The sequence below is a fragment of the Xyrauchen texanus genome, chromosome 46 (assembly GCF_025860055.1).
Source record: "Xyrauchen texanus isolate HMW12.3.18 chromosome 46, RBS_HiC_50CHRs, whole genome shotgun sequence".
Lineage (NCBI taxonomy): Eukaryota > Metazoa > Chordata > Actinopteri > Cypriniformes > Catostomidae > Xyrauchen > Xyrauchen texanus.
Window position 1 is genome coordinate 8,918,396 of NC_068321.1, and position 20,019 is coordinate 8,938,414.

At 40.1% G+C, this 20,019-nt stretch overlaps 1 protein-coding gene across 1 annotated transcript; it reads left to right on the forward strand.

The window, feature by feature from the left end:
• Window positions 1-1,337: 1,337 nt before the first annotated feature.
• LOC127638513 (amyloid-beta A4 precursor protein-binding family A member 2-like) lies at window positions 1,338-19,633 on the forward strand. The gene is made up of 12 exons (XM_052120072.1): window positions 1,338-1,462; window positions 5,978-7,522; window positions 7,618-7,695; window positions 7,824-7,863; window positions 8,019-8,164; window positions 8,291-8,377; window positions 8,758-8,940; window positions 16,008-16,187; window positions 17,739-17,951; window positions 18,064-18,183; window positions 18,395-18,535; window positions 19,502-19,633. The coding sequence occupies exons 2-12, from the start codon at window positions 6,020-6,022 to the stop codon at window positions 19,571-19,573; spliced, it is 2,763 nt and encodes a 920-aa protein (XP_051976032.1). The 5' UTR covers window positions 1,338-1,462; window positions 5,978-6,019; the 3' UTR covers window positions 19,574-19,633.
• The last annotated feature ends 386 nt before the right edge of the window (window positions 19,634-20,019 follow it).

Consider the following 20,019-nt stretch of genomic DNA (forward strand, 5'->3'; position numbering starts at 1 on the left):
ATAACAATATAGTATAATTAAATTATTAAAATTATGAATAATTATGTATTGAATTATTTTAAGCAAACAAAATGTGTTCATGATTCTAAAATCTTAAAGGAACAGTTCACCCAAAAATTAAAATCATATCTCATTTACTCACCCTCATGCCATGCCATCTCAGATGTGTATGACTTTCTGTCTTCTGCAGAACACAAACTAAGATTTCTAGAAGAATATCTCAACTCTGTAGGTCCATACAATGCAAATGAATGGCGACCAAAAACTTGAAGCTCCGAAAAGCACATAAAGGCAGCATGAATGCCTTTGCCACGTACTCAAAAAGCTATTTTATTTATAATAATTTATCCATAACACCCCAGTGGTTAAATCCATGTCTTCTGAAGTGAACCAATCAGTTTTGGATGAGATCAGACCAAAATGTTACTCAATTTTCACTATAAATCTTGACATCAGCAGTCTCATTGGCACTCATCATGATTTCAATCTTGATTACATACATGTGTCAAGCACTAGGAAGTGTAGGCGAGTTTGAAATTATGATTTTACAGTGAAAAAGGAGGTATAGTTTGGTGTGTTCTCACCAAAAGCCGATTGGATTGCATCAGAAGATATGGATTATACCACTGGAGTTTTATGGATTACGTTTATGCTACCTTTATGTGCTTTTTGGAACTTAAACATATTGGTCACCATTTAATTGCATTATGTGGACCTACAAGGCTGAAATATTCTTCTAAAAATTATTATGTAAAACACATAACAGCTATATGAATACACATCCTTACACGTTTAACATGCGTAAAGCCTTAGAAATGTGCCATATTAAAATGAAAACTACTATCAGACATACAATATGTGTATCTACTGCTTAAATGATCAACCCACACACAGTAAATAATAATAATATTTGACTTCAATATTATCATATTACATGTTCAAACCTTGTAACAGCCGTTTTCGCTTTAACTAGTTACTTACTGCATTCAAAGTAAATGTAATAAATCGTCTCAAAAACATCTGATGAATGTCTAATTGACATCCAAGAGCAAACATCTTATAGACATATTGCAGATGAGCAAACAACGTAAAAAAAAAAAAAAACGTCTTCCAGATGTAAACACACACGTGAAATAGACGCCTGGGTGATGTACCTTTATCCTCACAGAGAAAAGAAAATATTTTATTAATAATAATAATTAAAATAAAATAAAATAAAGAACACTTCTTTTTTCTTTTACTAATTGCAGTGATGTAATGGTCTGTCTCTTTAAAAACTCGCAAAGCTCCTGACTGTGTGTCTCTTGTCCCGGGATGTAGAGGGTGGGTGGGTATATAAAGCTATATCCACGTTCCGGAGCATCTGTGATTCAGGACAAATATGACCTAAAAATGTGTCTATAATGTCATAGCAACACACAACCAAATAGCATATTTGGCTGAGCAACTCCATCCTGGCTCGGTAAGCTCTTGTTTATTTTAAATGCTTACCACGGATATTAAACTGTTTGCTACCCTCGATTTTACCCCCTAGTTTAGCCAGCTTTGTATTTACTGCACTAAAGGTTGACTTGACAGTATTCTAACGTTCATCATATAATTGTTTGACGTCAATATGCAGGTTTTAAACGCGTGAACATGCATGTAGCGCTTCATTGACGTTGAAAGAAATCTAGAAATTAGCCATTTTAACGGGACTAATGTTTTTTATTATATGATGTTATGAAATGCTGAGTCTGTTAATGCTTTTATGTTATAAGACTTGTGTTTGTGATTCATTTGGTTTGTGTGGAGTTCGGGTCGATGCATGTTGCAGTAATACGAATTGAACGTGACGTGAGAACCGCTGTATATGATGCTTATTTTGCATTATGTGCAAATGTAATAATTTTAATTTTTTTCTGAAATCAGCGTGAACTTAAAGGCAGCACAATACAACCATACTTCACAATAATAAAAAAAAAATCGTTTACATTTCAATTTGAAAATGTTCGCAATTTTTATTATTATTATTTCTTTAATTATTATTTTTGACCCAAAATGGTTTTGTAAAATTCACACCTTTGCATTTCAGAACATGTATGAGTATGATTTGTGTAATTGTCTTAATCAGCCCTATTACCAGTTTTGGGGAGAAACGGAATACATGTAACGGGATTACATATTTAAAATACAAAATATATAAATAGTTGGTAATCAGAATACAGTTACATTCAAAATGTATTTTGATAACTGAAGAGATTACTTTGTTAGTGACAAATTAGAAAGTTTATTTGAGAGAGTTTAAATAAAGCCTGATTTATGATGAGCTTCACAGAAAACAACTACATGAAAGTACATTTATGCTTTGCAGAATAAGATGGATCTGAATTTTAGGCAAATTCATTGGCAGCCTGAGGAACATTAAGGAAGACAGGCATATCGGCCAGTTACAGGGTGCTTGCTGATCTAATAGCGATACTAATGTGTTCGATTACATGCTTTGACCAAGACCACATTTTTTAGCCTAGGTGTGCTGTTTTCTTTTACAGTCTCGGTCAATTCCCCCAGAGTTGTTAATTTATGTGGAATAAGAATCAATTTATAACTTTGCATCTTTATAGAAACAACATTAAATGCAGTTATATTAGCAATGTGATCTTAACAATGGTTGATAAAACATTCTATATCCACCTCTCCTACTCTTACATACAAACATACAGAGTGGCCCCAAAATTGATGCACTCTTAAATGTGAAGTGTTTAATTTCTGCGGCAATAGTGTCATCATACAGAATTGCCCCTGATAGCAAATGTTTGCTCATCTGCAATGTGTCGATAAGACGTATGTCAATAAGAATGTCTCGGATGTCAATAAGACATTCAGCAGATGTTTTTGAGATGTTTAGCAGATAATTTGATTGTGATGCTTTCCAGATGAGAATATATAAAACAGACATCTCGGAGATGTATGTGTGCTATCTGGGACAAAAATAATCACTGATTTCAAACAGATTCCAGAAAACACTCCCTGTCTTCCATTGATAGTGTAATTTCTGAGAAAAGTGTAGTTAGTTCTGAGAAAGGGTCTTGCATCACATGCGCTATCTGGGTTGTTAGAAGATGCCACTTAGTTTGTTATTTAATTCAGTGTAATTTCCAAGATAGCACAGACATCTCCAATATGTCTGTTTTAGATCTTTTCATCTGAAAAGCATCACAATCTAATTAACATCTGCTAAACATCTTAAAAAGATCAGATTTACATACATTCTAAATCATAAACATCTCACAAACACCTGCTTAGTGTCTTATTGACATCCGAAACATGATTATTGACATACGTCTTATAGATTATTGCAGATGAGCAAATACTATTAAAAATATGTCTTCCAGGGGGCCTGGGTAGCTCAGCGAGTATTGACGCTGACTACCACACCTGGAGTCCTGAGTTTGAATCCAGGGTGTGCTGAGTGACTCTAGTCAGGTCTCCTAAGCAACCAAATTGGCCCGGTTGCTAGGGAGGATAGAGTCACATGGGGTAACCTCCTCATGGATTCTATAATGTGTGGTTCTCGCTCTCGGTGGGGCACATTGTGAGTTGTACGTGGATGCCGTGGAGAATAGAGTGGGCCTCCACATGCGCTATGTCTCCGTGGTAACGCGCTTAATGAGTCACTCTATAACATGCGAAAGAATTACGTCTCAGACGCGGAAGCAGCTGAGATTCGTCCTCCACCACCTGGATTGAGGCGTGTCACTACACCACCACGAGGATTTAGAGCAATTTGGGAATTGGACATGGGGAGAAGAGGAGAGAAAATAAAAACAAAAAACATGCCCGTCAAATAGACGTCTGGGTGATGTACGTGTGCTGTCATGTTTAAGTGTGCAAATAATTTTTTAAAGGTGCACTCAGTAACTTTTTATTTTTGTGTTATCTAGGACCTAGCAGCATGAATGCACCATCATATAAAATCAATAGTTTTCAGTTTTAGATCCCACTGTATTAATTCACTATTCACAGTCAACCATGATTCGTTTAATCCAATTTAAATTGTCCAATAACAAGGGAGTTAAAAAAACTGTGTTCAAAACCCTGTCCTTGCCTTACCCTGATTCACTACAGTAAGCCTACATTTTTGACTATCATGTCGGACTTTGCGCAAAATCGCAGGCTTACGTCATCTGACCATGTGTTTACATCATGTCCGTTAACTCAGAAAAGAAGAACCGGCTACTGTGTTGCGTGTTTTATCGGCTGAAGAGCTAATCAGTCAGTCGTAGTTCAGGGCAGCAGCTGCGTTACAAAACGGTATGGATGGATGTTTGACTGTTTGGTGTAGTTGTTTAATATAATGCTTGGATATTAGAGATTTTTGGATCTGTGGTTTTCTCCTTTGATACTATTTTGCCTTTGGTCGAACACTTATACTGGGCTTATTTGTCATTGGATATGCGTGCTTTTGGTTCACTTTTTAGCTTTAATGAAGAAAAATAACTGAGTGCACCTTGCCCAGTTACCCTATTTCCTGATTCTTAGTATTATTTAAAACTTGATGTCTTGTGTGGTTGATAAAGGGTAAGACTTGTGTTTTTAAAGGAAACAGTCCAATGAGACATAGAATCAAATGCATTATGTTGCATGTTGCTTAAGTCTTTTCACGAGGGAATTTGATGCCTCTCAACAATAGTTAGAAGTCCCTGTAGTGCGAGGAAATATCATGTTTCCTGCTGATGCACAGTGCTGAATTGTGCAGAACTGTCTTCATGATGCTGTTGTGTTCTGTGTATGGTTTTATTGAGTTTGTGTTTTCCACAGAGGTTTAACTCATCAGGGACATAAAAAGTAAAGGTGTAGAGAAACTAATGCCATCTAATCAGCTATGGATATTATTGCTCTTTCCAAATTCCTAATTCCTTCACCTCGTAGATCAGGCAGACTGATCTTACTGTGAAATTAATGACAGTATGTCAAAAAGTTCTTCTGCTGAAATCATACCATACATACCAAAATTCTAAGCACTGCCCCAGTGGTCGAAGCTGGAAGTGTTGTTCAATGTATGGGCATGTGTAAGCTGCAGTTTCCAGGTGAAATGTCCACAGAGAGGCGCAAAAGCAAGTTGTAAAGCTTGTTGTATTTTTAGTTCTAGATGATTTAAGACAGTAAACAAAAATACAGATTTTTTTAACTCTACCCACTAACCCAAACCCAAACCCCAGCCCTAAACCTAACTGTCAGTGGAGTAAACATTTAATCTTAGAGCGAAAATGCAACCTACGAATGGTGCTAATTTTTTATTATGTGAGTGTGATTATTTCCTGGTTTTCATGGGACCAAAATCTGATATTCTAAGGCTGCTCATGCAACACGCTATAAATACCTCAAGTAAACACATTTGAACTGATGCAAAAATGTATGATGGGCGGTGGTGCTTGTCAGTTACATAATGGGGTAAATTTCAGGGTAATGTAAAATTCAGTAGCAACATATCGATTTCCCATGGTATCATATTGGATCAAGAGTTTATCATGAGAACTCATGACAATTCCTTCATTATATCTAGTGACTATTGAAACATTGTACTAAGAGTCCAAAATGTTCTTTTTGCCACACATGTCAATGGCTAGTGAACTGGAAATATTTACCAGCCCTAAATATTTCTACCAGCCATGAAACTTTATTTTACAATTTGTTATTAAAAATATATTATTTTTTCCTTGCATATTAGTGTCATGCATTATGTCATGCAGCATCTTATACAATGTAGTCTTTGTTTCTTGGTCAAACACATCAATAAAACTTGACAAAATGTAATTTTGATCCTAATATATTAATTTTGGTAGCTTAATATGAGAAATATACCTTATGTTTGGAGTTCGACTTAAACCATGGATTACAATTCAGTTCCTTATGAAGTTACCGGCCTCTGGCGAGTGAAGTTTATTTACTAGCATTTAGTGCTTGGAGAGAACTAATGTTGAATTCTTTGATTCAGGGCTGACAGAATCTCACTTGTGTGGGGTTGATTAAGCCAGTTATGGCTGTCAGTAGAAGAGTGGGAACCAGAGCCATCATCTCTGAGCTTAACCCTTTAGCATCCTGCACTGTGATCAAAGAAAGTGAAAAGATCTCTGGAGATGGAGAAGTTCCAAATCCAGATGAACCTGAGCCCAGCAACGTGGACGTCCAACCACCCTCACCCACTCCAGGAAGATTTTGTCTTAGTGATGGCTCTGGGGATGAATTCATCCACGGAGAAAGCCCGCCTGAGCCCGACAGCATGGAGGAGGACTCGCTGTCTGAGTATGACAATGTAGGCTCTGGGGAGGAGGAAGAAGAGGAAGAGCATGATTATGAGGAAGACGAGGAGCTGCAAACCGAAGCCGACAGGATGACCTACTATGTCCATTGTTGCCCTGAGGATGAGAGTTACATGGAAGGAATGGACTGTCATGAAGGAGTGGACAGTGCTGAGTGTCCCACCACGTCCCGGGACATCAAAGAGAGCTGTAAAGCAGAAGAGGCCTGGGGGCACTCGGAAGGCTGTAATAAAGTAGTGCAGCAAGACACAACGGCGTTGGTCTACAAACGACCAGAGCCTATTACAGAGACAAGATTTGTCCAAGTCCCCATGGCTGAAGATGAAGAGGATGAAGAGGAGACAGAGGAAGAGGTGGAAGAAGAGGACAGTGAAGTAGAAGACGATGAGTATTTCCCTTACGAAGGGAAAGAACCAGAGGAGAACAATAATGACATCCGACATAAAGATTTTCCACAAGATAGAAGTCATTCCCAAGAATCCCATGTTAAAGTCGAACAAGGAGATGACACAATTAGTGACTATAGAAGGAACCAGGACTTCCCCAAACACTCAAGGGATGTTAATCCTAGGTCAAGTTGTACTCCTAGGGATGGATTGGAAAGAGTTAGAAAAGAGTATACTACAGATTGTTCAAAAGATTGTGATGTCCCTGTGGCCAGAGGAATTAGAGGAGACCCTACCGAAAGCTCCAGATATAGAGGACATAAAGTTGAGAGGGCACACAACAGAGACACCGCTTACAAGGAGGGTAGTGGCGTCAATGAAAAAATTAAATATGCAGATCCAGAGGACAGAGTATTTTGGGAAAAAAAGTATTCATTTAGAGGGGACAACAGGAACAGAGATACAAAGCATTTACTTGAGCAAAGTAGTCCTGGAGACAGCAAAAACAAAGGACATGAGCATCCTGTTTGTAGTCATAATCCGAAGGGTGAAAGAGAGAGCTGTGATGTTAATGAATATCAAATTGAGAACCAAGTTAAGTCCAAACTGAAAGTTACGCCTCAAAACTCAGAGAGAGACAAAGGTGGAGCTCAACAGACAAATCATGAAAGAGGGGCTCTTGATAGTTCCAGGGCCTCTGGAACATCATCATGCAGGAGAAACAGCCAACCCAGAGTCCCTTTTAACACACCTATACAATGGCCAGACAAACAAATCCATAAAGACTTGGCCAAACCCATTGAAGAGAAGAAGATAAGGCCAAGTCAGGAACAGGTAACTTTGTTTAAACGTCAGGTTTTCAGCATTTATCATTTACTGTATGTTTTGACAATTATAAATTGTACTTGCACCTAAAATGTTTCCTACAGGTTTCTCAGAGTACTCTAGATGACAATAGAACAGGGACACCATCCGGACAAAAGAGACCAGCAAGTAACCTAACTCCGGTTAGATGCTAAACCGTAATCTCACAACCTAAAAGTCTTGGATCCTTTTCTTTCTCTCAGAATACATCATATAGGGCAAGCTTTCTCTTTATAAGGTATCTGAAACTTTAACATTCTTTGATTTTCAGCCAACCCAGAGAAATCCCTCTTTCCCAAGCTTTGTGGATAGTAAGTTCTGTTTTATTTAAAATTTAGATTATTCTAAAATGTAAGTGGCATTAATAGTACTAGTCAATCAACCAAGTTCAAAGTATTTGCTAAAATTTCAAGTGTTTAATCCAACTATTTTAGCTGTTTTTTGGGGTTTTGCATTTCTTTCCCAGTCCCGGGTCCATGTGAGCCAGAGGATCTCATTAATGGTATCATCTTTGCTGCAAACTATCTCGGCTCGACCCAGATGCTCTCTGATAGAAACCCATCTAAAAGTGTACGCATGAAACAGGCGCAGGAAGCTGTAGACTCTGTTAAGGTATTTTAGAAGATCCTTTGTGTGTAATTTGTTGAATCATTTGATGAATTGAAAATGGATAGTGGTGTCAGAAGTTCCCTCTAAGTCCACTAGATGATGTTGTATCCTTAATGTTTTGTCCTTCAGTCTGAAGAGGGGGAAGCTCAGAGCTTGACAGAGGTTGATCTGTTCATTTCAACAAAAGCGATCAAGGTGCTCAATGCTGACACACAGGTAGGTAAAATTTAGCAACAGGTTAACACAATTTCAAAACTAAGTGAAACAATGAAAATAATCATGAAAATAAAATAAACTACATTTCATATAAAGGCTGGTATCTGATAATCATTTCAATAAATAAAACATTTTTCTACAAACATTTACAGTTGGAGCCAAGAAGCAGTGGTAAATGTATGTGCTAATGAAAAGTTGAGGATGCTGGTTTGAATCTGTCCTTTGCCATTTTCTGATCTCCTTTCCCAATCCTAATGCTTTCCTGTTAGTCTCTACTGTGCTAACTTATAGTAAACATTTTAGAAAAAAAATATTACATAAAAAAATAGGGTGAATCATATAGACTGTTTTATTGGGTAGCTCTGTATGCTTGTACACAGGAGACGATCATGGACAACACCCTCCGCACCATCTCATATATTGCAGACATCGGCAGCGTGGTGGTTCTGATGGCTCGCAGGCGTCTGTCTAACTCCTCCTCGCTCGACTGCACAGATTCAGACCTCAACGCAGAGAGTCGCAAGCAGTATCGGATGATGTGTTATGTGTTTGAGTCAGAGGATGTGAGCTAAGACGTTTATTTTCTCCTAAAATTATGAAGTGAATAACTTTTATTATTATTATTATTATTATTTGAATTGTATTTTTTTTTCAGAAAGAGTTTAAAGCTGAAATGTTTAATTTTTTCAATGTTAAAATACTTTCGCTTTTCCCAGCCTAATATGCAGAGACAACTATAAGTCAGTCATTTGTAGGTTAATTTGTATTAGAGGTCGACCGATAGTGGATTTTGCTGAAACGACATCTAAGGTGGGGAAAAAGGCAGAACCAATTCATCGGCCTATAGTTTTTCATATTGATTTATAGAATGTTAAAAAAAATCGTAGTCTTTACTATGACGGGCACAGGCACAGAGGCTACAAGAGTCCAAAATGAGTCAAATCCCAGATGTGGTTTATTGTTCAACCAAAAAACCAATAATAATCAGAAAGAAATGTAAATATAAAAAATTTACAAAATCTCCAATGCATATCGATCTTCATTTGAATGATCTCAGTACTGATTCGTAAATCCCAAGATTGATCTCTTACTCTTTGCGCAACCCTCCACTACAATGAGAAGAAATCACTCGCATTTGCAAACAAATTTCACGCAATGTGGCTAAAATGTATATATTTGTCAACTGGTGGGTAAATGCTTAGTTTTCACTCACCAGTGAATGAATTGTGCAGTGTAGTTGTGGAGTGTTCAGCTGTGAGATCCTTTCACAGTGTGTTTAGAGTAAAAGTTGTTCTGTGTAATGTGTGTCCAAAGAAGAGGTCAACACAACCCATTTGTCATTTAATTTCTCTTTTAATACTTCTTCTGTTCTTTACAGTCAGATGATCAAAACAACAAAAAAATAAACATTTCATTCTAATCATGCATAGCACAGATGAGATAAAGCTGTTAGAGTCCTTTCTCATTAACATGCGCTAATCTACAGACACTTGAAATGCCGGTATCCTTAAAGAGAGACCGTACCAATTTTTAACTTGTGTTCAACAAATTAGTCTGGTAAATAGTACAAATTCTGCAGTTAAACAATAAACATGTAAAAAAAATTATATATGAAATATAATACCTTATTTAGTGTTTGAATACATGGATTTGTTCATTTTTAAAAAGCCAAAAGTGCGACCAAAATTATGAGAAACTAATAAAATTCATGTTTTCATAATGTACCTAGTTAGAAGGTCTCCTGTATAATTAACAGCATTAGCTTGGAGAGAATGTATTTCATATGTAAGCAAAAGGGACACTAACTTAAATATACCCATATGAATAGAAATAGAATTGAACTGAATCAGAATTGGAATCTAATCTAGAGCTTGTGAATCGGAATCGATTCAGGAAATCTGTATCAATACTAGCCCTATGAACAAGCCCGAAACACACCAGGGACTCTTATTTTGAAATGATGGAGACTTGGCTCCATTACAATGCTCTATATATAATTATTTAATAAATTAAGCTTTTTATAGCATACAGGTATATATTTCACCAGATGAGGTTTAATAAGGAATAAGGTTTATTATTATTCACAAGATATGAAGTTAGAGGCACGATGTATGTGCTGACGGCAGTTTTAATATAGTTTTGGATTTTTTATTTAGTTTTTATTTCTATTTTATATTCATTTGTCATTACAATTTAGTTTAGTTTTTGTTAATTTTCATAGTTTGTCTGTTAGTTTCAGTTTAGTTTTTGTTTTCTCAGTGAATTGTAGTTTCATTTTAGTTCTGATTAACACTTTTTATTGATTCACAAAATTGACAAAGAAAAGCAAAACAAATATATACACAGAATCAACATTTAACCCCCAATATTACCCTTCCCCCTCCCAATCCCCAACCCCACCCTGACCCTCAACAAACTTCCCTGTGATCACACATGAGTATACACAATAATAAATAAATAATAATCACACATGGAGTGTGACGTGCTGAGTGAAACAGATAACACAGGGCAGACAACAAGGGAACGTGACATAATCCCCCCTCAAAAGGACCTGATTCCAGACGGTCCTAAGAAACAAAAAAATAGCAAAAATAAACAAATGTTCAAGGAGAGAGGGTCTAGAAAAGGGGGAAAACAGACAGACCAAAGGGGGCACAAGGGACACAGAGACAGACCAAGGAGGCACAAGGGACACAGAGACAGACCAAGGAGGCACAAGGGGCAATCAGGCAGTCCACGGAGGCACAAGGGACGGACAGGCAGACCAGGGAGACCGAGAGGGCCGACAGGCAGTCCATGGGGATATGAGACGGGGACCGGGTCAGGTGGCCTGGGGGGCGTCCACCGGGTAGGGACAGGTTTATGAGGCCAGGGAGGCATCGACCGGGCAGGGACAGGTTTAGGTGGTCTGGGAGGCGGCCACAATCTGGGGACAGGTTTGGGTGGCCCGGGGGCTGACCACAAGGCAAGGGCCGGTTCAGGGGGCCTGGGAGGTGGCCACAGGACAGAGGCCGGTTCAGGGGGCCTGGGAGGAGGAGTGGCCACTGGGGGAGCTGGCGGAGCCACGTTTGGCGGAGCCAAGGAAGACTTCTGAGGTGGAGCAGTCGAAGACTTGTGTGGCGGTGCTGAAGGAGGCGCAGGTAGGGCCGCAGGAGACCCTCGCGGTGCCGTGGAAGGCGTAGGCGGAGCCGAGGGAGGCTCGGGAGGCGGAGCCGAGGAAGGCGATGGCGTAGAAGGCTCGGGAGGAGGAGCCGAGGGAGGCAATGCCGTAGAAGGCTCGGGAGGCGGAGCTGAGGGAGGCTCGGGAGGCAGAGGCGAGGGCGAAGAAGGCTCTGAAGGCAGTGCCGAGGGAGGCTTCGGAGGCGGAGCCGTGGTTGGCGGAACCATAGAAGGTTCTGAAGGCGGAGCCGAGGAAGGCTCGGGAGGAGGAGCCAAGGGAGGCGGAACCATGGAAAGCTCTGGAGGCTCAGGGGGCGGAGCCGTGTGAGGCTCAGGAGGCAGAACAGAGGGAGGCCCGGGAGGCAGAGCAGAGGGAGGCCCGGGAGGTGGAGCGGTAGGAGGTTCTGGAGGTGGAGCCGTAGGAGGCTCGGGAGGCAGAACCGTAGGAGGCTCTGGAGGCGGAGCCCTGGAAAGCTCAGGAGGCTCGAGAGGAGGAGCCCTGGGAGGCTCGAGAGACTTGGGAGGCGGAGCCCTGGAAGGCTCGGGAGGAGGAGCCCTGGAAGACTCGAGAGACTTGAGAGGAGGAGCCCTGGAAGGCTCGAGAGGCGCTGGCTCTTGGATGGTCATGGCTACTGGCACTGGCTCTGGGACGGTCATGGCTACTGGCGCTGGCTCTGGGACGGTCATGGCTACTGGCGCTGGCTCTGGGACGGTCATGGCTACTGGCGCTGGCTCAGGGACGGTCGAGGTCACGGGCGCTGGCTCAGGGACGGTCGAGGTCACGGGCGCTGGCTCAGGGACGGTCGAGGTCACGGGCGCTGGCTCAGGGACGGTCGAGGTCACGGGCGCTGGCTCAGGGACGGTCGAGGTCACGGGCGCTGGCTCAGGGACGGTCGAGGTCACGGGCGCTGGCTCAGGGACGGTCGAGGCTACAGACGCTGGCTCAGGGACAGTCGAGGCTACAGGCGCTGGCTCAGGGACAGTCGAGGCTACAGGCGCTGGCTCAGGGACAGTCGAGGCTACAGGCGCTGGCTTGCTGACGTTTGAGGCTTCTGGCACTGGCTCACTGACGTTTGAGGCTTCAGGCTCTGGCTGGTTAACCGTGGTATGCGTGAGCTTGGGTCCGCTGGACACTGAGGGCAGAGCCACGGGGGGTTCTGGGGACGGAGGCGGGAGAGCGGGAGGCGGAGGCTGGAGAGCAGAGGACTTTCCCCTTCTCCTCTTCCTCCGGACAGATGAGACTGGCGACGCTGGAACGCTGTGCGTGATTGCCGTGGCGTCAGGCTCGCTGACCGTGGCTGACGTGGGCTCAGGCTCGCTGACCGTGGCTGACGTGGGCTCAGGCTCGCTGACCGTGGCTGACGAGGGCTCTGGCTCGCAGACCGGGGCAGGCGTGGGCTCGGGCTCGCTGACCGTGGCTGACGTGGGCTCGGGCTCGCTGACCGTGGCTGACGTGGGCTCGGGCTCGCTGACCGGGGCAGGCGTTGGCTCGGGCTTGCAGACCGGGGCAGGCGTGGGCTCGGGCTCGCAGACCGGGGCAGGCGTGGGCTGGGAGGCGGAAGCCCGTCTTCTCTTCCTCCTCCGGGCGGACGAAGTTGACCGCACTGGCTCATGGAAGGTGACTGCGTGGGGGTTTGCTCACTGACCGGCGGGGCTGGCGTGACAGGGAGGGCTGCGGACGACTGGAGAGTCACCGCCGTGGATGAGAGATAGGGTCCTCCTCAGCAACGCCCACGGTGAAAGGCGAGTCGCAGACCAGTAAAGTCGCCTCCATGAAGTTACGGAGCGTCCAGTCGCGCGTCACTGGTGGCAACCGCTCCTTGATTGAATTATTCAAATTGCCCCTGAAGAAGACCACCAGGGCAGAGTCCGGGAAGTCCGAGACATTTGCCAGGTCAAGGAAGTTGCGGATGTGGTCCTCCATCAGTCGGTCCTCTTCCGAGCAGCCGGTAGTTTGCTTGCTGAACCGCTGGATCCATATTTTGGTCGTTTGTTCTGTTATGCGTGTGTGGGAAGCAGGAGAAGGCAGACGGGGGGTGCGGATCCAAACGTGGTTTTATTAACAAACAAATAATAATAATACAAACACAGGAACAAAGGAAATGTCCACGATGGGAAAACTAAACTCAAATACAAAACGACACACAGGAGAACACAGGTTGGGTAAAACGTCCACGAAGGGTAAGTGGAAGACAGCAATCACAGGGTACTTTGGCAAAGAATATGACACGTCAACGAACGACAAAGGAAAGGGAAAACAAGCGGGTTTAAATACACGAAGTAATGGAACTAAACGATAAGCAGGTGAAAACAATGAGTGAGTGCTGGCAGGTGGTGAGGGCAAGGAAAGATGGGAAGTGTAGTTTTCTTAGACAAGGACTGGTGAAAACACGGGCCGGACCACAAGGAACGTGACATGGAGTGTGACGTGCTGAGTGAAACAGAAAACACGGGACAGACAACAAGGGAACGTGACACTGATGCCTCATGAGCTTTTCCAAAAGCAGTAATCACCACTCCCAGAGTATCTGCCACTTTAGGGGGGTGTAAACTACTACCAAAAATAGTACAGAGTAGGTGGCTCATCTTTAAATACCTAAAGATCTGAGATCTGGGAATCCCAAAATGTTGAACCATATTTTCAAAGGATCTCAACACTCCACTCTCATATAGGTCAATGGTAAAGAAATTGCACTTAATGTTAACTTAATGTTGTGTAAGTCTATTAGAAAATATAAAAATACATTTTTCCTCTGCCTCACTTTACTAGTACTGTTGTTACTAGTACAAAAGTATGGTTTTCAAAAGCTCTACTTCCCAGTATTGAATATTTCTTCATTTGTAAAGTTAGAAGACATCCTAAGCTTTTTTTCAAAGGAATAATTTTAGTTTATGTGGGGTTTGGATAATAATTCAAAGTGTCAAAAAAGTACAATTTCAAAAAGAGTCCCACTTTGCCTATATTCACCTTATTATATAAAAAAACTAAAAATAAAATGTATTCATTTTTAAATTTTAAATTAAAATTTTTAAGTAGTTTTGGAATTATGAAAAATTATTTTAGTTTCAGTTTTTTCCAATAACTTCAGTTTTATTTTTATTTTAACGAAAATTATTTTAGTTTTTGTTAACTATAATAACACTGGCTGACGGGGGACCTTTCCATATAGTCGCATTGTTCTTTTCAATCCCTCGTTACAATTTAAAACACTTAATTTGCTTATCGAGAAGATATCCATTGATCAAATAGGAAAATATTGTCAATAATGAAAGATTTAGAAACAGCAAATTCACACGAGGTGTCAATGATTTCTTTTATTTCCCTTCTAGAGGCTTCTGTTTTAGTCCTGAATCCTCCAGTGCTGACCACAGAGGAATAACAATTTTATTTATTTTGTTTAACTACCGGAATAGATTTTTGCAAATAACCGATAGTTCCAAAAAGCAATTATGGGCACCAATTCATTAGTAAAACCAATATATCGGTCTACCTCTAATTTGTATGACAGTGTGTCTGACCAATGGCATATGGGTGGAGTGTTCGGGAAACCTTTTGAAAACAGTAATTATTTTTGTAATTGTGTTTGGCAAAGTTACACACTTAACACTTAGATTGAATAAAAACGGTATAATCTGTTCTCAGATCAGCGATGAATGGTGCTCTCTAAGAGCTACTGTACCTACTACGGACTTATGTCATTTGTCTGTATATTGTCATAATTTTATTTACCCATGTTATTTTTCATAGGACCAGATGAAATCTGCAGGATTCTATAGACTTTTGGCTATGGATTCAAATGTGTGTTAAACAGAGCTTAGAGTACTACACTCTTTATGGTAGCTGAAAGCATTATCAAAGTATCCAAAATATTTAATAAACAAACACGCATAGGTTGGGGCATGTGTAGAACAAATGACAGGTGGTCCTATTCTGCAGAAATCTGTGGAGCCCAGGTTCTTTGTGGAACTGGTCACAGCTCATCTAACCATGTCCATGAGCTTTTCTTTGTTCTTTTTAAAAAAATTGTATTTAAGGTTAAAGTTTGTATGTATGTATGAGTGTATATTGACTGGTTTCCATTTTCTTCAATGGTTCTGCGGTGTAATAAAGCGATTTCTAAAAGTACTAATATTCCATGTAGTCTCTTCAGTACTATTACGTTTATAAAAAAGGCATGCATAATTACACTAGAATTAGAAACATGCTATTTAAAATAGTTTTAAATAAAGTGTAGCATGTTACACTGCATGGCGTATCAATTTTCCAATAGTATTTCTTCTCAAAGTAGCTACCAATTTGTTCTTTGCAGTTGTAAAGTCTGCTCAAGTAACTGCACACGCTTGTACTTTTTTCCACCCTTTCGATTTGAGTCAAGCACTCTCTTGCTCTGTGATGTCGTCACATTGTCAAGTAGCCTCCTCTCGGCTGAGTGATTCATTCTACTCCTACATCTACCTCCCTCACTCACAGGCCCAGCTCATCGCTCAGTCCATCGGTCAGGCATTTAGCATGGCCTATCAAGAGTTCCTGCGAGCCAATGGGATCAACCCCAAAGACCTGAGCCAGAAAGACTACAGTGACATCCTGAACACACAGGAGATGTATAATGATGACCTCGTTCATTTCTCAAATTCTGAAAACTGTAAAGAGGTAAGAAAAGCCCTTGTAAGCCAATCTGAAAACATACATAGCAGCAAAGAATTGTAAATTCAGCAGTAGCTCAACTGGTAAAGCATGGGACAAGCAACAACAAGGTCACAGGTTAAATTCCCAAGGAACACATCTACTGACACCTACTGTATATCTTGAATGGACTGTAAGTCACTTTGGATAATATCTCCCAAGTGCATAAATGCAAATGTTTTTTCCCTTGTCAGAGATGTAGCGCAGTGGTAGCATGCATTCCTGTTCTTTTAAAATTCATTCTAGTGGTTGAATGATATGGGTTTTTCAATGAAAGTTGGCCAATATATCTGCATATTAATTTAATGACCACAAATTAGACAAATTTGCTGAAATTAAAACACTTATTTTACACAATATTTAATTACAATTCACTCAAAACATTTTTGAAAAAAGAAAATGTGCATTATACAGTAACAATGTTATCAATTAAAATAATAATAACTGCAGTCTTGACCAACACAAACGATGCATGTAGGCATTATGACCAAATCGGAACAAGTGCTTTGAAATTTGCAGACAAATCAGAAGTGTTCAATTTTGATAATTGATTAAAATTTTGCGCTGCACATATTATTGGAATTGGTAAAAACATCACACTGATCTAATGCAACCAGTCTATTTGTTTTACTCACAGACAAAAATATAACGAGTAATAGCTACAGGAACTACACGTCTTGGAAATACAGTGCATGTTAGATGTAAACAGGTGTTTTTTAAAAGCCGCGTTTTTGCTTATAACTTAGAACCTAAGATTATAACTTAGAACCTAAGATATCACATATACATTTACTTAGAGGAGGGAATTCCCATTAAAAGGAGCACACACACAATGTAATCGGATGCATAGATCATTAGATAATCCACATGAAGCACAATGTGCACACAATAATCTGTTATATAGCTAAAAACGCATTCGCTTTCCTGGATCATGACTTCATCGGAAATTATGTAGTATGTTGTTAAGCATCATGGAACCCTAAACCAATAGGTCTTAAGATTCAGATCACTAAAACCAGAGGTGAAAGTCATCCAAATATGGGCAGAGAGGATCGTTCACAGGAGGTTAGCATACCTTCAGTCATTGTTGTATTTGTATGTGTAATTAGTTCTTATGTACAATTATTCTGTTTTATTTGTTTGTAGATGTTTTTGGACAGTATGATAAATTATTATTGTAATGCTATAACTTTTGATTGCTTTATCATATCAACACAAACTTTTTCTCAGTTACAGGTTAAATGATTGGGAACAGAACAAAAAAAAATTCCGATCTTCCTTATTTACACCCTGAGATATATAATGTCAAATAAGAAAAAAGTACTTTTTTGGCTCAAGTTTATTTGTGATTTGTCAGCAGTATCTTAGGCTAAGAGTCTCGTAATTGATCTTTTATCATAATAAATCTTTTAATCACTAATCCATAATTCTGTTCGTCCTATTCTTTCAAGTTCATGTTGTACTTTTTTTTTTTATAAATGTCTTCCCCCATTTTTATGTTTTATCGGCTGTGAACAGGTTCAGCTAGACAAGCAGAAGGGAGAGATACTTGGTGTGGTGATTGTGGAGTCGGGCTGGGGTTCCATTCTGCCCACTGTCATCTTGGCCTGCATGCTGAACAACGGCACTGCTGCCCGCTCGGGCAAACTCAGTGTGGGCGATCAGATCATGGCTGTCAATGATACCAGCCTGGTGGGCCTGCCCCTCGCAACCTGTCAGGGCATCATCAAGGTTTGGACATATTTATGGCTGTATTCATAATATAATTGTACATATTCTTATGTCAGTGTGTGTCTGTGTGCGGGTGTGTGGATGTGTGTGTGTGTGTGGGTGTGTGTTTCAGGGTTTGAAAAATCACATGCAAGTAAAGCTGAGTGTGGTGAGTTGCCCTCCTGTTACAACTGTCCTCATAAAGAGACCAGACCTGCAATACCAGCTTGGCTTCAGTGTTCAGAATGGCATAGTAAGTATCTGGGATCCAGGAAGACACTTTTTTTTTTTTTTATGTCTGCAGCACTTTTGATGCATCATTTTATAGACATTCAAAGCACTGATGAAAGAAGCAATTATCATTACAGAAACTGCACTTATCTATTCAACTGCTTTGTAATAGCACAGGGGTAATTTTTGTCATATGCCTTTTTCACAATCTTAAATCTGTCATCCTTTTGTAGATCTGTAGTCTGATGCGAGGTGGGATTGCAGAGAGAGGAGGGGTGCGTGTCGGGCACAGAATAATTGAGATAAATGGACAGAGTGTGGTCGCTATGGCTCATGAGAAAATCGTCCACGCCCTGTCAGTGTCTGTAGGAGAGGTACGTCAGAATTTTGATGGGACATTAGTAATGCTACAGCCTCTTGGCAGGGGTGTAAAAGTACAGAGCAATTATACTTAAGTATGTGTATTGTGCTAAGTTTGTACTCCATAAAAATTTAAATTATCTAGCGCATAGACAGATAGTAGGCCTTGTTCACATTCGAGTATAATTCATGCATTATCAGCGATGGTCATATTTCACCCCAAAATCTATATTGAATATATATATATATATATATATATTCAATTTCTTTTTTTTTTCATTACTGTGGTACACTAATTTCTTAATTACATATTTAAAACATATTTTTCTGTTTTTAATATGATTACGCCATTCGTAGCTCTTCATGATATACATTTATTGCCTCGTGAAATATGTTAAGGACACAGTCTTGTACCTTTGTCTTTTTGTCCAATTTACAAATACTTTTTTACTCAAATCAAAATTTGAAATGTTGTAATTCACCTCTCGAACTGATATAAACCACTGTTGCGCTCTATAGTCATGAAAATACTGTCACACTGTAGTCCTAAAAATAAGCGTAATTATCTTAAAATATATCAAATAAAAATATGGTTTATTACTTTTGATTTTGGGGTGAAATATGTCCCAAACATGCTATTATATAAGAGGAAGGATTGATGTCACAATGACCTGTACAACATGTAACAAGTACTTTTTTTCATTTGGAAATGTAATTGAGTCAGAGGAAAGTTTTCAGTTTTTATAGTACTCGAGTACAATACAAATTCCTTAAAACAGTACTTAAGTGCACTAATAAAGAACAGTTAGTACTTTACACTCCTCTTCTCTAGCATGAGTCAAACAAAACTAACCTTTATTTCAACACACATATTGTATGTCATACATTTTTTAACATTTTGACATCCCATTGATTATATTATGTAATTTACTGATGCACTTTATGCTATTAAACTGCGGATTCTATCATTTTTTCAACAGATTAATATGAAAACTATGCCAGCCGTCATGTTCAGATTGTTAACTGGCCAAGAGACTCCGGTGTACATTTGAGGAATCATAAAAATAGGAACTTTTGCAGGGTGACATTGAAATAGTTTACAACTCCATTGCAAAATACAGAAATATAGCTCATATTAAGAGCTATCTTGCTTCATGTGGCTGTATACTGCATGTAAAGATGTATTTTTCATTACAATGAGCAAAAACGCACACACACACACCCACACAAAGGAAACTTTAAGTTATAGTTCATACAATTCTGTCATTAAAACACACTTATGTTGTTCCAAATTTGTATTTCAATGAATACAATGGAATCTTACAATGAAAGTAAATGGTGACTGAGGCTGGAAGTCTAGGTTCGAGCATTTAATTTTGGAGCAAATTCACTAAACAGTTGTGCCACTTTTGCACATAGTATTTCAGCGCAAAAACCTGCATCTTATTCACTAACCACTAGAGGTATACCAGTATATTGTTTTTACTGAAGAATCCGT